General features: G+C 29.3%; 1 protein-coding gene across 1 annotated transcript; it reads left to right on the plus strand.

The window, feature by feature from the left end:
- Window positions 1-370: 370 nt before the first annotated feature.
- Window positions 371-14,441, plus strand: Phum_PHUM441240 (uncharacterized protein; the record flags this gene model as incomplete). Its single annotated transcript, XM_002429554.1, has 30 exons — window positions 371-599; window positions 3,430-3,612; window positions 3,697-3,837; window positions 4,021-4,056; window positions 4,415-4,597; window positions 4,680-4,823; window positions 4,952-5,266; window positions 5,350-5,664; window positions 5,755-6,069; window positions 6,136-6,318; window positions 6,406-6,537; window positions 6,624-6,812; window positions 6,884-7,024; window positions 7,107-7,427; window positions 7,499-7,678; window positions 8,074-8,124; window positions 8,423-8,566; window positions 8,696-8,782; window positions 9,487-9,762; window positions 10,560-10,691; window positions 10,785-11,108; window positions 11,196-11,384; window positions 11,546-11,687; window positions 12,596-12,689; window positions 12,790-13,006; window positions 13,090-13,272; window positions 13,360-13,500; window positions 13,613-13,939; window positions 14,013-14,198; window positions 14,278-14,441. 30 exons carry the CDS (start codon window positions 371-373, stop codon window positions 14,439-14,441), a joined length of 5,664 nt encoding a protein of 1,887 aa, XP_002429599.1.
- Window positions 14,442-18,885: the final 4,444 nt, after the last annotated feature.

Genomic DNA, 18,885 nt, shown 5'->3' on the forward strand with positions numbered 1-18,885 from the left:
TGGTGGTGGTGGTGGCGGTGGTGATGGTGGCGATGGTGATGGTTAGAGGAGGATCAGGCAACATCGTGTGTTTGTTTTTCTTTATTCCCGCGTGTGGTAAAAAAGAGTGATTGAGGGAATAAGAGTGAGTGAGTGAATGGTGGTGGTGGTGATTAATTTATTATTATTATTATTATTATTATTAGAAATTTAATTTAAATTTTTCGGTTTTTTTTTTCTCTTATTATTATTATTAATAAAATTAAAAATCGCGTCGAATGGTGATAAAAGTTTTTTTTTTTTTAATATATAAATAATAGTTATTATTATTATTATTAATACGATGGAAATAAAATTTGGATGGAAAAAAAAATGGCCGTGGATGATTTATATGGAATCATCGATATTATTCGGAGGATTAATATTAGTAACACTTATTTTAGGATTAGGAAACGTAGCGGAATGTAAAAAAAGTACACAAACGACACTCGGGACCGTGGGACAACCTCCCGGAGGAGGATCGTCGGGATCGATCAAGGAAGAACCCGTTATTGAAGAAGTTTCGGCAAAACAATTAGAAAAAATACTTAACGAAAAGGATTACGTGGCCGTGTTTTGGTGTAAGTACATTTTTTTTATCTCTCTCTCTCTCTCTCTCTCTCCCGCCCCCCCCTCTCTCTCTCTCTCTTCTTATTGATTCGTGTATCGATTATGACGTAATAAATTAATTTCTTCCATAAAGACTGGACAAAATGGGGGAAAAAAACGTCGCGTTATACACAAATCCATACGTTGTCTTTTTTAATCCGTTTTTAATCTCGGATTAAGATTTCCAAAAAAAAGATTTTAAATCTTTTATAATCTCATTATATAATATAATGATAAAGACAATGTATTGTTGTGTAATAATAATAATAATAAATAATTTTCTTTTTTTAACGGTTTACAAAAAAAAAAAAAAATTTGGGACGGAAAAAAAATTTTTTTTAAAAATATCTCGTTTTTTTTCTAGAAAAAAGTTCGATGGCAAATGCCAAAAAAATTTTTTTTTTTCTATCGAATTCGATTTCGATTTTTTTTTTTTTTATTTTTGTATATCCGAAAATAAATAAAAAAAAAAAAAAAAAACGCCTATAAAATTTCGATCGAGTATAAATCAATCAATCGATCGATCGATCGATCGGAAAAAATTAATTGATTTCGATACGTTTTAAAAAAAAAATTTTTTTTCGTCTGCTAACGATTTTCTTCTTTTTAATAATTTTTCCTCCTCCTCGCGAAATTAATAGGAAAATTTTTTAAAATTTTCGTGTCAAGGTTCGAATGGCGACGAGGAAAAAAAATTTAACGAAAAATAAATTATTAATTTTTTTTACATATTAACAATTATTACATAATTTAATAATTAATAATAACGATGATGATGATGATAATGATAATGATAATAATACAATGTCTAGGACGCGGTTTTTTTTTTTTTTTGTGGTTTTTGTAATAAGGGAAAATTTTGCACCGTTTCTATTTCCCCGAAATTTTCCAATACGACTACGAATGTTGTGTGTGTGTGTGTGCGTGCGTGTGTGCGTGAGTAAAAAAAATAATTTTCAAAATTCTAAAAACAAATTTTTAACCTCAAAATATAACAAAAAAAAAAAAAAAAAAAAGTGGAATCCGATGAAAATGTAATGTAATGGCGGCCAGAAATATTTGGCAATACGTTATAAACTACTGTGTGTGCGTGTGTGTGTGTGCGTGTGCGTGTCCGTGTGTGTTAAATTTATAAATAAAATTGGTCAACAAAGTTTTTGTTAGAAGAAAAAAAAAATATATATATAATTGTCTGATGAGTGTGCGTGTGCGTGTGCGAGTGTTCTGTTATTTTTTTTTATTGATGAGATATAGTGAAAAACGATGAGTCCCTTTTTATTAATAATAATAATAATAACAACACATTTTTTTCTATTTCGTGCTCCCCGCCTACTCTCTACCCCCCTCTCCAATTAAAATACATTCGCCATAAGTCATTCATCGTGATCGTCGTGACGTCATTAAAAAAAATTTTCCAAATGGTAAAATCGTTTTCATAATCGTTTGAAAAAAGAAAATCGAATCGATAATAATAATAATAATAATTTTTTTTTATATATAATGAATTTATTTCGAATCGATTTCGTACGCCAAAAAGAAAAAAAAAAACAAAATGGCGGCGGTAATTTAAAAAAATAAAAAAAACGTTATTTAAAATAATAACGACGATGATGATGATGGCGACGACGACGACGACGTTATTAATAATTTATTTTATTGTAATTTTCCAAACGTTAAAACAACAATAATAATAATAATAATAATAATAATAATAATAATGATAATAAATCGAGTAATAAAAAATATTTATTTATTTATTTATTTATTCTTAAATATAAAATCGAGTTTATTTTAGTTGTGTTGTTTGTTAAAAAAAAAATTATTTTGTTGTTTTGCCAATTTTTTTAAAAAGAGTAGGTTAGCGTTTCGAATGATTTCTTTGTTTTACCCCTCCCCCCCCTCATACCGGGAATTATTAAACACAGTAAAAAATTCTTCCCCTCCCCCCAAAAAACAAAATAATAACTTTTTTTTCTGTTTGGGCCCCATAAGCATCATCTCGAACTTTTACACGCTTAATCCAAATTTAAAATTTTCCCCTTTCATTTATTATTATCATTATCATCGCATAATACATAAAACGTTTTCTATATTTTACTAATTTATTTATTTATTTTTCGTTTAGTTTTTCCTCGACTTAATATTTTCGCAGCTTTCAAGACTAACATTTAGAAGAAAAAAAAACGCGATACGATTAATTCTTTCTTTCTCTCTCTTTTTTTTTTATTTAAAAAAAAATATTTTTGGCCAAAGTTGAGAGAGAGAGAGAAAGAGAGAGAGATGGAGATAGAGAGAGAGAGAGATAGATGATGGTAATGTGTGCCAAATTTTGTCATATCAAATTTAAAAAAAAGTTTTTGAAAATCATTTATTAAACAATGTACTTGTAAAAGTCTACTTATAAGTCCTCGAATGATTTTCTTTCACATGGATCATTATGAATTTACTCCGTTATCAGTCAGTCAGTCAGTCAATGAATGAATGAATGAATGAATGATTTAATTAACTCTCACAATGAAAAAAAATTAAAAAAAAAAAATGTGTTGTGTCGGGTTATCAGATTTTTATTAGTAGAAAGGGGCCAGAGCTTTAGGCTAAATTTAGGATCCCGAGTCCGAGGGTTTTTTTTTTTTTAAAATTTAAAATATTATTATTATTATTTCGTTGAAATTTTCACCTGGATTTTTTAGAGGCGGGGGGGAGGGGAGGGGGAACGCGGGATTTAAACTCGCGGAAAATTTTTCCTTTTTTTTTTTTTTTGTTATAAATACGAATGAAATTGTTAATTTTTTTTCTCTTCAGACACGAGAAGTTGTCACACGTGCGATAAAGTTCTAGAAGAATTAGAAAAAATAGATGATGACACGGATCATTTTGGAGTCGATTTTGTTAAAATCAACGACAAGAGATTGGCCAAACAATTCGGTATTAAAAATTTTCCAGCTCTCACTTATTTCAGGGAAAAAGAACCCATCATCTATGAAGGTTGATAATAAATTGTTTTATATTCGTCTTACCTTTGTGACGTCACGAACGAAATCCTTTAATTAATCCCTTATTGTATTCCAGGTGATTTGATGGACGAAGAAAACGTTTTGGATTTTTTAACAAGTTTAGAAGCCATGGATTTACCGGATAGAATTGAAGAAGTCAATGCTAAAATATTAGAAAAAATTATTGAAGATTCCGACTACGTAGCAGTTTTATTTTGTAAGTTTTGTTTACCTTCTTCGTTTTTGTTCTCCAGCACATGATTTTTATTTCCAGGAGAGAGAAAAAAAAAGAATCATTCGTGATTCTCGTATATTCGAAATCCCCCCTTTTGAAATTTTCATTTTTTCTTTTTTTATTTTTTAATTACGTAATAGTTACTGGAATGATGATTACTTTTAGGTCCGAGTTCGGAGACCTGCCCGGCAACAGGCACAGGTCCCAGTAAGTAAGCAGAAAAAATCTTTACGTATGATAGATACCTCATTAGTTACAGCACCGCTAAAAAAAAAAAAAATCATTATTATTATTAATAATAACTCGCACTCACGCACACATCCACACATACCTATGGTAAAAGAAATTTTTTCAAAAGGACGATAAAAACCCACACCGCCATTTTGTTTTTCATTTAAAAGTTCTTCTTATTTGTACTTAAAAAAGAACTTGCACCTTTTTTTTTCTTTTTTTTTTTTAATTGTATGGATCTTGATCGTCACAATGGAATTTTTATCATTATTATCATTATTGTTTCTCACGAGTTTTTTTTTTTTTTTTAACCGTTCAATCCGTGCAGTGAAACCGGAATGCAAAAGGTGTACGAAAGCGTTACAAGAACTTGAAAACATCGACGACGAAGCAGACGAATTGGGAATAGGTTTCGTTAAAATAATGGATGCACAATTGGCAGAAGAATATAATTTGGGAGAATTACCCAAACTTGTTTACTACAGGAATCAAATACCCATCATTTACGAAAGTAAGCTCGTACCTCGAGTACCTTCTTTCGAAAAAAAAAGGTTTTTGGAAAACTAACCAACATTTTTTTCCCGTTCTTTCAGATGAATTGACGAGAGAAGAAGATGTTTTGGAATGGCTCGTTCAAAATAAATCAACCGGTGATGAAGAAGATGTCATCGAAGACGTAACGGTCAAAACATTAAACACGTTAATTGATAACATTGATAATTTAGTTGTTCTCTTTTGTAAGTAAGTTTTTATTAATTACTAATAAATAAATAATTTTCTTTCGTACTCGGAGCCGATTATTAATAATAATAATAGTGGATGATAGAATTTAAAATTTTGTTTGGTTTTTTTTTTTTTTACGCAGATGACGAAGACGACGAAGAATCCATGACGATAATAACGGAATTGGAAAAAATCGACGATGATTGCGATAAACACGGCATACAATTTGTTAAAATCAACGATCCGAAAGCAGCGGAAGAATTCGGAATAGATAAAACTCCAGCATTGGTTTATTTCGAAAAAGAAATCCCGAATTTATACGATGGAGATTTGGAAAACGAAGATGAAATATTAGAATGGCTCGTGTCGCAATTGGAAAGCGACGAAATCGAAGATGTAACCGATGAAATGTTGGATAAATTAATAAAAGATGGTAAAACCGTCGCCGTACTTTTTTGTGAGTACACATATTTCTTTCTTTCTTTCGAATGACACGAGAAGAAAGAAAATGGAGTTCGAAACGAGAATTTTCATTTTCAGATGATAATAACGATAGAAAATCTCAAAGGGTTTTGGGTGAACTTGAAAACATTGATGACGAATGCGACAAACTCGGTATTGCTTTCGTGAAAATAGACAACGACGAAGAAGCACGAGAATACGGTTTGGATAAAATCCCGGCTTTGTTATATTTCGAAAATGGCGTTCCACTTTTATTCGAAGGTAATTTAGAAGAAGAAGAAAAAGTACTCGAATGGTTGGAACATCAACGTGCAACGGATGAAATCGAAGATGTCACCGATGAAATGTTGGATATATTAATAGAGAAAAAAACACACGTCGCAGTTTTGTTTTGTATGTTTTTTTTCAGTTTTCCGACAGGGATTGATAATTCGTTTTTTTTAGATTGTTTGATGATTTGGTGGGTGGTGGTTTTTTTTCCAGATGACAAAGATCAAAGAGAGAGTAAAAAAGTTTTGGAAGAATTGGAAAATATAGACGACGATTGCGATCGTAATAATATTGCTTTCGTTAAAATTGACAACGATGACGAAGCTAAAGAATACGGGATTGATGAATTACCAACTTTGGTGTTTTTCGAAAAACGCATACCACACATTTACGACGGTGATCTAACGAAAGAAGATGATTTGTTAAAATGGTTGATTTTTCAAAAGAAACACAGCGAAATACCGGATGTGACAAACGAAATGATGGATAAACTATTGGAAAACACGCCGTATTTGGTCGTTTTATTTTGTAAGTAACGACGACGATAGAATCGAATAGAATTGATGAAAACTCACGTCATTGATAATTTTCCAGATGACAAAGACGATAATCAAGATAAGAAAATTTTAAACGAATTGGAAAACATCGACGACGATTTGGAAAAAGAAGGGATCGTCATTGTTAAAATGGACGACGATAAAGAAACAAAAGAATTTGGTATCGATGATCTTCCGGCTCTTGTTTATTTCGAAAATAAACTTCCGGCCATTTACGAAGGTTTGTGAAGAAAAAATTGAGGGGGAAAATTTTTACAACAAACTTTTATTATTATGAAAATTAATCGTTTCTTTCTCATAATCTCAGGTGATTTATTTAACGAAGATGAAGTTTTAAAATGGCTCGTGGAACAAAAAAATACGGCGACGATAGAAGAGGTAACCGATGAAATATTAGAAAATTTAATATCCGAATACGAATACGTCGTCGTGTATTTCAGTAAGTTTTTGTCAAAGCGATAGTGACACGTCGAAATTGATAATAATAATAATAATAATGAATTTGTTTTTTTTTTTAAAAAAAAGGTGGCCCGTGCGAAGAAGACGAAGATTGCGACAAAACATTAGACGAACTTGAAAACATTGATGATGAATTAGACGAAAATGGTATAGTTTTCGTGACGACAGAAGATACGGGATTGGCTAAAAAACACGGTGTTAAATCATATCCGGCATTGGCATTTTTCAGAAATAAAATCCCACTTTTTTTCAAAGGTAAAATCCCTTTTATCAACGTCATTGGGAACAAGGAGTGACGAAAATAACAATTAATTTACCGTTTTCAGGGGATCTTCGAGACGAAGATGAAGTATTAGCATGGCTCACGGATGAAGACACGTTGGAAATCCCTGGTAAAATCGAAGAAGTCAATACGAAAATGTTGGATAAAATTATTGCGGAAAGACCATTGGTCGTTGTTTTCTTCTGTAAGTTTTTTTAACGTCAACTCGAAAATGTAAATGATGGTTGTAAACCGGAAGTAATTCGGAAAAACTTTTTTGTCAACAGATTCGGAAAACGATAAGAAAAGTCAAAAAATAATCAACGAATTGGAAAACATTGATGACGAATGCGAAGAAAAAGATGTTACCTTTGTTAAAATCTCCGATAAAAATATAAAACAAGAATACGATCTTCCAAAATTACCCTGCTTAGGTTTTTATCGTAAAAAATTTCGTACCCTTTTCGATGGTGATTTAATGAACGAAGAATCCATACTGGAATGGGTATTGGATTTACACGATAAATCTCCAGACGTCATTGAAAACGTCGATAGGAAAACATTGCAAATGTTGATCGATGACGTCGAACATTTGGCCGTTTTTTTCTGTGAGGAAAATTTATTAATTTAAATGAAATCAAATATGGCGAAAATGATTAATTTTACCTTTTTATTAAAGATGATGATTCTAAAAAATCCAGCGCCGTTTTAGAAGAGCTCGAAACGATTGATGACGATGCGGAAAAACATGGTATACAATTTGTTAAATCGAACGATGGTAAATTGGCATCCGAAATTGGAATTTTTAGTTTTCCAGCTTTGGTTTATTACGAAACCGGAGTACCCATCATGTACGATGGTAAGTTGAATCGATTTTTTCCTTTTATGACGTCATCGTTAAAATCGAATTTTGAAATTCTTCTGGAAACAGAAAAAAAAAAAAATTTATTTGGTTATAATTAGCACGCACTCATCCACGTGGTGTCACGTTAATTTTTCTAAATCATCCACGTGTGTGTGTGTGACGTCGGATCACGTTATCAGTCGACGATAATAATACTATTTTTTTTTTTTTGTAAATAAAATTAACAGGTGTTGGTAACAAAAAAGGAAACGATCGCGTTCGAATTTCAACCGGAAATTCCATTCGGGCAAAAACGGAAAGGGTGGGGGGGGAATTTTTTTTTTGTTTATTTAATTAACTGATAACGTGTGTGATAACATGAAAAAAAAATTAAATTTTTTTGCCTTTAGGTAATCTTAAGAACGAAGAAAAAGTTTTGGAATGGTTAATCGAACAGAAAAGTAAGATTTTTATTAGCTTGCTTCACGCGCGTTTTTTTTTTTTCATTTTTTCATTTTGCTGCGCTTTCCCATTTTTTTATATAAACTTTAATAATATCTGAGATTTAAAACAACAACAACAACAAACAGTATGCAAACAAACAAACAAACAAAACAATGTTTTTCTTTTTTTTTTTTTTTTTTTTTTTTCTAATATCATATCTAGGTTTGGGTGGCGGTGAGAAAGACGAAACCGGAAGGAAATGCGAAGACAAAAATAAAAAAAAAAAAAAAAATGTCTGTTATAAAAATGACAAAGTTAAACCTTTAAAAACAAAAAAAAACGTTGAGGATGATAAAGTCAGCGCTGAGAAAATAATAAAAGCGTATAAGATGTTGAAATTTTTAAGAGAGAAAAAAATGACCGCAAACGATGACGTCAATGATGATGATGACGTAAAACGTTTAAAAAACGATAAAACAAATGGAGGGAAAAAAAACGTCAAGAAAATGACGACAACCGTCGTCGTCGATGATGATGATGATGATGATGATGATGGCGATGGAGAAAATGTGAAAATTAATGTCAAAGGTCAAAATGATAAAATAAAATTCATATCGAAATCATTTAACGATTTAAATAACGATAATGATAATAAAGGTTTAACGAGTAAATCAGGTAAACAAAATGTCGTCTTTCTATCTATCGCCGTTAATTAATTACATTTTACCCTGACCGCCATTTTTATTTATTTTTCTGTTGTCATATTCTCATTTGTAAGAAATAATTTTTTTGCTGTCGTGATTAAACGAACGTATTACGCGCCGCTACGACAATTATTATTATTATTATTATTATTATTATATTATTATTATCGAGGAGTTGAAAAAAAAGAAAATGTCGGAAGGTACCGTCGTGAACGAAAACGTGGAAGAAAAAACGAAAAAAAAAAAAAAAAAAAAAATTATTTCTTGCAGATAAGAGATTGCATGTCTTGTCTCGTTATGATGCGCATGAGTAAACAAGCAAGCACAACAGCATCAGCAGCAACAGCCTAACAGTTTTTCGTCTGCAGCACATTCAAAAAATACATTCGATCAATTATTATTATTAATCGAGCTTTTGTCATTAAAAAAAAAAAAAACAAAAAAATACGAAAAAAATTAAAAAAATTTGTGTGCATTTTCTGTTCGTTTTTTTTTTTTTTTTTTTATGTGTAATAATAATAATAATTAAAACCGGAAATGAGTATTAAAAAAAAAAAAAATTTATAAAAAACTAACTAATTAAAAAAAAATTAATGAGTTATTGCAAAAAAGCGATAAATAAATAACTTTTACCACAATTACTCATGATATATATTTTTTGAATTGTTGCTGTAGGCGATACCTGTTTCATCATTGGGCTGGGAGACAAGACCGCGGTACCTAAAAATTCATACGAACCATACAAATGCTGTCCTACGAGCGTCAAGACGGATACAAGAGTAGCAAAAGCAACGAAAGATCATCATCATCATCATCATACTACATCCGTCGCGAAGAAAGATTCATCATCGACGAATCATCAAGACAAAAATTATTTAAGAAAAACCGGAAACACTAATAATAATAATAATAATAATTTAATGAAAGGGAAAAAAGGATCAGCGGGGGGTGGTAAATACGTTTGGTGGTGGTAACAATTTATCTATCACGCGGATAACGAAGTGAGCTTATCTGGATTATAAAAGTGCGTTTGTACGCACTCACGCACGTACCTACACACACTCGCACACACCCCACACACGCACACACACCCACACGAACATAAAAATTGCATTTCGACAGGAAAATAATAATAATTTTGGCAGCAAATAAAAATTTTTTTTTTTTTTTTTACGCGACAATAATAATAATAATGATTTTTCTCGGTCGTTTTTTAAATCATTCAACTTATTATTATTATTATTATTATTATTATTATTATTATTAATTTAAACGATTCGATTGTTTATTATTGTAATTTTTTTTTAAAATTAAAAAATTTCGGGATACACGAAAATGAACAACACCGCGCGCCATTTTAACTTTTTAAAAAAATTATTATCATTATTATTTATTTAATTTATTTTTTTGTTTCTGACAAATACGTCATCAATAATTTATTTATTTATTTATTATATATAAATATTTATAAATATGTATGATATAAAACGTTAACGAATTGTTACAAAAAAAAAAAATTGTTTAAAAAAAAAAAATGAATAAATTATTATTATTATTTCGTTTTCAATATGTTTTATATGCGTATCTTTTCTGTTGGATTTACCATTTCAAAAATTTAATTATTATTATTATTATTAATGACAACGGTAAAAAATGAAGTATGGGGAAAAAAAACATGGCTGACGTTTGTGATTTTAAATGAATAATGTAAATTTTATTATTATTATTATTATTATTATTATTGACAGGTGATATATTAAACGAAGATGAAGTATTGAATTGGATGATTAAGCAAAAAGAAGATGAAAGCATAGAAGAAGTAACACGTTCGAAACTTTTCGAATATATCGAAAGAAAAGAATTTCTCGCCGTTGTTTTCTGTAAGTGTAATCAAATTAATAAAAATTTTAAAAAAAAGGATTGTGATAATAATAATAATAATAATAATTGTTAATTGTTTTGTTTGTTTAAAGATAAAGAAAACGACGAGGAAAGTTTAAAAATATTACGACATATTGAATTGATCGACGACGAAGCTGCTGAATATGGTATAAGAGTCGTCAAATGTCACGATTTGCTCATGGCTAAGAAATACGGGTATAGAAATCCACCGGGGATAACGTATTTTCGTAAAGGTAAAGCCATCAATTACGACGGCGACATTGACGACGAGGAAGAAGTGTTGGATTGGTTATCACATCCGGAAAATATGGAATTGACGGATCACATTGAAAAAGTCAATAAGAAAATGTTTGATAAAATAAGATTGACGTCCGATTACACGGCTGTTTTTTTCTGTAAGGTTTTTCCCCATTCTCCCCCTACCTCCCCCTACTTCCCTACCCCTAGCGAATCTTTCTTAAAACTATCATAATTTATTACAGATAGTAACGAATGTAAACAATGCGATAGAGTTTTGATGGAGTTGGAACACATTGACGACGATGCAGCGAACGCGGGTATTAAATTCGTTAAAATAAACGATAAGAAAATGGCGAAGGAAATGGGAATTTTCGCACTTCCGGCCGTTGCCTTTTATAAAATGGGATCCAAAGAACCTGTCATTTATGCAGGTATTATCACGCTACCCCTCCCTCCCCCCACCCCCTCACTAACTTTCGACAATACTTTATGCAATATTAAAACAATCAAATTTAAACTTATTATCTATCATTCATGATGATGACGATGGTGACGATGATGATGATGATGATGATGATGATAATGATTTTAGGGGATTTATACGACGAAGAACAAATATTACAATGGCTTCTAACTCAAAAAGATCCATCGGGGGATGCGATAGAAGAATTAGATGGTGAAAATTTAAAAAAAATCATTCGAGATTCTGATTATTTGGCCGTTTATTTCTGTAGGTTTTTTAAACTTTTTTTCTTTTTAAACATTATTATTATTATTATTATTATTATTATTATTATCATCACACACACACGTAGAATACCTTTTTTTTTTTTTTTTGTACATTTAAAAATGGCACCTTTCTTTATATATAGTTAAATTAAACACTTTAAAATTTTTTTTTTTTTTTTTTTGGTGTGTAAAATTGTAAAGCAGCACACGTAATAATAATAATAATAATAATAATATTATGTAGGAGCTCGAGCTTATTGCATTAATTTTTATCAAGGCCCAATCCACCGCCATATTTGTTTTAATGTTAAGCATGTTCGGCTTGCGACGAGCATAAAAACTCACCCCTTGTTGCACTAATCGTTAAAATCGTAAATTTACAAAGTGAAAAGCTTATATTGCCTTACGGGACTACAAACACTATCGATCAATCGATCAATCAATCAATCAATCAATCGACTATTCGTTAATAAAACCAATCTTGAATAATCTATAGGGAACAAAACTTTATGTCAACTGTGCAATACTAAAACTTACCGTAAATCCCTCGCAAGGAAAATACAAGAAGCCGAAGCAGAAAAGAAAGAAATAAATAAAACGATCAAAGATGACGATGATGATGATGATGATGACGATGATGACAAAGAAGATACGGATGATGATGATGATGATGATGATGACGACAACACTGATAATAATAATAATAAAGGTGGTATAGTAATTGTAATTTCTTTTTTTTTACATAATTGTACTGTTGCTTTGTTTTTAACTATTTGTAACCGTGACAAAAAAAAAATGGCTTCCGTTTAAACATGTCTTGTCTAAAGCATCGTGAGAAATGGTTAAATATAAAAAATGGAAGTTCGAATTGTAAATTTTATTGCTTTTTTTTTTTTCAAGATGATTTAACTAGCGAAAACTGTGGTCAATGTCAAATTATAGTCGAAGAATTAGAAAATATTGATGATGATTGCGACAGACATGGAATACAATTTGTTAAAACACAAGTGAGTGGAAAGGGGGGGAGGGGGAAGGGGAAGGGGAGACAAAATGGAAGACATTTTTAAAATTTGATTGTTCATTGAATTTTTCCCGGGTTTTTTACAGGATTTAGAAGTTGCTAAAGAATTTGGAGTCATTGAATTTCCATCCCTCGTTTATTTCGAAAAAGGAGTACCGAACGTTTTCGAAGGGGATTTAATGGAAGAAGAAGAAGTTTTGCAATGGCTTATAACGCAGAAGACTGAAGATAGAATAGAATTAATAACAAGAGTCATGCTCGAAGATATGGTACAAGAAACGCAATATTTAGCCGTTTATTTCTGTTAGTTTTAGCTTGTAAATATGACATCACTTCCGTTTTATTTTTGTCCAACGACCTAATCGTGACCTTTCTTAAAAATTTAGATAAATTAAATTGTCACATATGTGATGAACTTCTAGAAGGTTTAGAAAATATCGATGATGAATGTGATGTTTTTGGAATACATTTGGTTAAAATTCAAGATCCGCCATTGGCTAAAAGATACGGTATAAAAACATTTCCAGCATTAGTTTATTTTAGAAATGGTAATCCATTGCTTTACGAAGGTATTTAATTATTATTATTATCATTATTAGTGTGTTTGTTTTGGAAAAAGAAGAGTTTGTGTTTAAAACAATGAATTTGTGTCGTAGGTGATTTACAAAATGAAGAAGCAGTTTTAGAATGGTTGATTGATGATGATAATAGAGAATTAGCTGATGAAATAGAACAAGTTAATAGTAGAATGCTTGAAAGACTGTTGGACGAATCTGCATTTCTCGCCGTTTTCATGTGTACCTATTATTATTATTATTATTTTATAACGAGATTTTTGAAAAAAAAATGCTTTTTGTCCACTTACCCTATTATTATTATTATTATTATTATTATTATTGTTCGATTCAGATGATGAAGACGATTGTCCCGATTGCGAAGAAATACTGAACGCCCTTGAAAAAATAGACGGTGAAGCTGATCAATATGGAATAGACATGGTTAAGATATCAGATGAAGAAGTGGCATCGAAATACAATGTTGCCAACACTCCCGCACTAGTTTATTTCCGTAAAAGAGCACCGTTGATTTACGACGGTGATCTTTTAGATTATGGTAAAATATTAACGTGGTTGACGTCACTCGATGTTTTCGATAATAAAAATGAAATCGAAGAAGTCAATAAGAAAATGTTGGATAAATTACTTGACGAAAATGAATTTTTAGCCGTTTATTTTTGTAAGTTCACCATCATCATCATTTCAATCCCTATAACAAAATAATAATAATAATGATGATTATGATTTTTCAGATGAATTAGATAGTTTGGAAAGTGTTAAAGTAACGGAAATATTAGAAGAAATAGATGGAGAAATAAATAACATCGATATAACGTTTGTCAAAATGGCGGATCCGAGATATGCAAGAAAATGGGGAGTCACTAAATTACCATCAATTGTTTTTTTCAGAAAAAGATTTCCCAGTATTTATAGAGGTGGTATGAATTTTATGGTGGGGATATTTTTCAATACTTTCCCAACCCCAATTAACTTTTAATTTTTTTTTTTTTTTTCCAGGAGAATTTCAAAAGGGAAAAGATGTTTTAGAATGGTTGAGAAAAAATCGTTATAGAGCTCCTGAATTGAGTTTATTCATGTACATTCTTATTGCCATCGTTATTGCTTTTGTTTTGTACACAGCTTTCTTGTTAAATTTTTTCAGGCCAGTTAAACAAGCGTGATTGATTTGCACATGAATTATGGCAAAAAATCTGTTATTTTATTATTTAATCTAAACGATTCGGCATTCATTCATTCATTCATTCATTCATTCACTCATTCACTCATGATCGTATCGATTGATTAGTATTACTTTTATAAATTTGATTTATTGTTAATTGTTAATAATTTCAACCGTTATTTTTTTTACCATCAACTCAGACTCATGTGTACCTCAATAAATGATAATAATAATAATAATTATTATTATAAGTATAATTATGAAAGTGACACGTCGAATTATTATTGAAATGTGAATTATAATTACATTTTCGTCGAGATTTTATAAAGAATATGACTAATATTATTATTATTACAATCGAATACTCGTTACAAAATGATTTCGGCATTTATATCAAATGTTATTAGCCAAGTGGTTGTTTTAATATCAAAAGGAATTTTGTGTTCGTTAAAAGTTTGTAAATAAACTGTAAATATAATAATAATAATAATAATAATACCTACATACCTTAAAGTTTTTTGAAGAATAATAATAATGAAATGATAAATTAAGATAATCGTTTTTCACTAATCCCGGATTTTTTATTCGGCTACATAAAATTGCGGACTAAAAGCTATCCCGCCATCTTTGACTGTTAATTCGTACTAGATTATTGTCTTCTGACACGATATCAACGGATATCAAAGCATTGCGGATTTTTTTTTTTTTTCCCTCTCGACAGAATGCTGCCATTTTTTGATATCAATGGCAGAAAATTTATTAGAAATTAAAACGATTTTGTAAAGTGATTGATTGTTGGAAAATTGTGTATTCGTGCCTGAATTTATGTGATATATTAAATGTAAGTTATTAAATACATATGTAATTTTATATATTATTGATATATTCTTTAATTTCTTTTACATTTAAGTCGATCAGTTTTTTTCTCTCTCTTTTATTGGAGGAGCTAGTTTATTGGATAAAATTTTTTAAACTTTTACCCATCTACCCGTAACTATATTTGAATTTTATTAACGTAACGATTATTAAAATTTTTTCCCCACTCGATATAATAGTTTAAAGCCATAGTTTTAATTCAATTATAACATTAATATTAATATAACGACAGTTAATACTGTGTTAGTTGACCGTTCTTATAAAAAATTAATTTTTGACATATATTGTGAAGGTTCTTTTCAGTTTACAAATTAATTTGGGTTTTATTTAAGAAAATGGTAAAATATAACAAAATCATTCTCATTTATCTATATATATGCAGGAACTACTTACCATAATTGAATTTTTGTTTTTTTATATTTTATTACCAAAAAAAAAAAAAAAATGACAAAAATAATATAACATCATTATTATTATGCATTTTTTTTTATGGATGTTCTATTTTTGTCTTTTTTATTAATAAAAAATGGTCAGTAAAAGGTAAACTAATCAATTAGTCATAAAAAAAATTATATATTGAAATGCTTTGTCAAACAAAGTGATTGTTATAAAAAACAAAATCGATTCATTTTCGTTTTTGAAATCACATAAAACTTATCGTTTTTTAAAAAGAAAATGAGAAAATTTAGTATTATTATTATAAACTAGCAAGTACATACTTAAAAATTTACTTTATGTGAGTATTTTTATTTGTAATAATAATAATATCAAAGAGGTTTAATTACAGTGTTAAATTTTCTCGCATAGTTTAAATATTTTCTTTCGATTGCATTTTAATTTAAAAAAAAAAAAATTATATTGCTTAAAATCAATAATTTTGACACATATCAAACATACAGGTTAAAAGAATAATAATAATAATAATAATAATAATAATAATAATAGGAAAATTTAAATACAATTCCATTCATTTGATTTCAGTTTTTTTTCAATGGTTTTAATAATTGCATAAATTATCTCGAGAGATTAAAATTATTCGTTTAAACTATTAAAAAAATCTCAGTATTATCGATGAATACAAACAATATGACAATCAAATCTTAGTTTGAATCAATATATTATATATAATATAATATATATATATTTAAAAATCATTTTTATAATATATATATTGTTTATTGTCTTGTGATTTTATAAAACATTTTAATGAATCGAATTAAACGACAAAAGTTTATTTGAGTGTTATATGAAATTTATTACTTAACAATCGATTCATATACAAATCAATCCAAATAATAATAATAATAAGTAAAACAATGCTATACTTGATTATTATAGTTTGTGTCATTAATTATTAATTATAATTTAATAATGGGAAAAATTATGGCAACAGTTATCAAGTTTTTTTATTTTCTGTAATAATATGTCATTGATAACTTGTAAAGTTTAAATTTTGTAACAAATTACCAAAGCTTAACGAAAAAAAACAAAAAAACTATTACCATAATGATAATAATTTTTATAATTTTTCATTTACTTGACTTTTCGATGAAAATGGGAAGAAGAAGCAAGAGGGTGAGGGGGAGGGTGAGAGGAAAGAGGGGAGGAAAAAAACTCATAAATTATATTTGTGATTGCATTATATTTTCAAAACATTCAAATTGATTGTGCCAAAGGCTAAGAGAAAAGAATATAATCGAAAATTATTATTATTATTATTATTATTATTATTATTATTATTTGTGTTTTGCTGTTGTTGTTATCGTCTATTAAAATAATTTTTTTTAGGTATTAAATGAATCACGTGTACTTTGTAGTATTATTTTTAATCAACGATTAATTCATTGTTATTATTATTGTTATTTTTGTTACGTCACGAATGAATGAAAAAAATCTTATTGTTATTATTTAATTATGTAGGTATTTATTGTAATGTTTAGGACAAATAGAATACAATGGTCGATCGAGAGTGATGTGACGATGACGTCATTAAACCACCTTTACCCCTTCGCCAAAATCTCTGACGTTATTTTCTATGACGTCATTCTATCAAAAAAGTTATTTCGGATAAACTCTCTCATCATCAGTTTCTACCTCGATGTATATATTTAATTTTTTTCGTTTTTTTTTTTAAATAACGAATTACAAAAATAGACATTTAAAAACGGTCGGGGATGGTTGGGAGAGAGAGAGAGAGAGGGGGGGAGGGGAGGGGAAAAGGGGGAAAAAGGAAACATATATATATATAAAACCTTGAAAGGTTGTGTGTTACGTTGTTGCTTGATAAAAAGTTTGTTTGACATCCATTTTGTTGTTCTTTTTTTTTTTTTTTTTAAATTCGATTTTGGTTAAATTACAATTTAATTTTTCAAATTAATTTCTTTCTCTCTCTCTCTCTCTCTCTCTCTCTCTCTCTCTCTCTCTCTCTCATTCTTTCTTTTTTTCTTTCTTACTTTATTTATTTATTTATTTATTTTTTTCGTTCGTTCCTATTTTTTTTTTTTTTTGTTTTTTTTTTAGTTCAGAAGACGAATTAAAATTATTGACAGTTGAATGAAAATTGGGTCGCGGATAGGAAGAGAGAGGGGGGAAGGGAAAGGGGAAACCGATTTCGAAATTTAAAAAAACTCACGTTTTGTAATAATAATTTACCGTTAGCAAAAAAAAAAAAAAATTAATTTTTTTGCTGTCGTTAATTGTTTAATTACTTATTTCGAAATAGCATAACGTAATAAATAAATTTTTTATGTGTATACACACACGCACACGCACACGCATAAGGTTTATGAGAGAGTCTTCTTAAATCGTTCGATGAAGTCTGACACGTGCATAAATTCACACGAAAACAAAATAATTTTTTATTTTTGAGTCAAAGGTTTATAAAAAAAGGAAAAATGGAAAATTTTCATGAAAGACATGATAATTTAAAGCGGGGATTTGGAAAATTTTAAATGTGTTTTCCCCTCCCCCCTTATTATAACTATTATCAATAATTATTTTAAGGGAAGTAGTAGGAGTATTACTTCTTATGGAAGAAGTTAGGTGTGTGTGTGTGTGTGTGTGTAAGTGCGCGTACGAAAAGGGGGTTTTAAGGTTCGTTTTTAGGTATGGTGTCTGTTGAGTTAAATAAAATATTTTTTTTTACTTTCGATCACGAGATTGTTTTTTTATTAAAAAAAAAAAAAAGATGAAATTAAAATGACGCCATAGTTTTTTTTTTTTTTTTGTTATTGTTATTGTTGTTGTTGTTGTTGTTGTTGTTGTTGTTGTTGCTGTTGTTTTCTTTCTTTCGTTCTTTATCCTCTTCCATCGAGACTTTTCTCTTTTCTATTTCATCGATAATAATAAATTAAAAACGATCGATACCTCTCTGGTCATTTCGTTTTTATTCGTCTCGTCTTGATCGAAAATTTTGCGGTGTCGAGACCCTCCTCCTCCTCCTCCAACTCCTCCCCTCTCCAACCCGAAACAAAAAAAAAATAGGAAAGAAAAGAAAATTGCGAGGAAAGTTTGTTCATTAAAAAAAAAAAGAGAGAGAGAGAGAGAGAGAGATAAAGAATTAAAGGGAA

The sequence above is a fragment of the Pediculus humanus genome, genomic scaffold (assembly GCF_000006295.1).
Source record: "Pediculus humanus corporis 1103172108212 genomic scaffold, whole genome shotgun sequence".
Lineage (NCBI taxonomy): Eukaryota > Metazoa > Arthropoda > Insecta > Psocodea > Pediculidae > Pediculus > Pediculus humanus.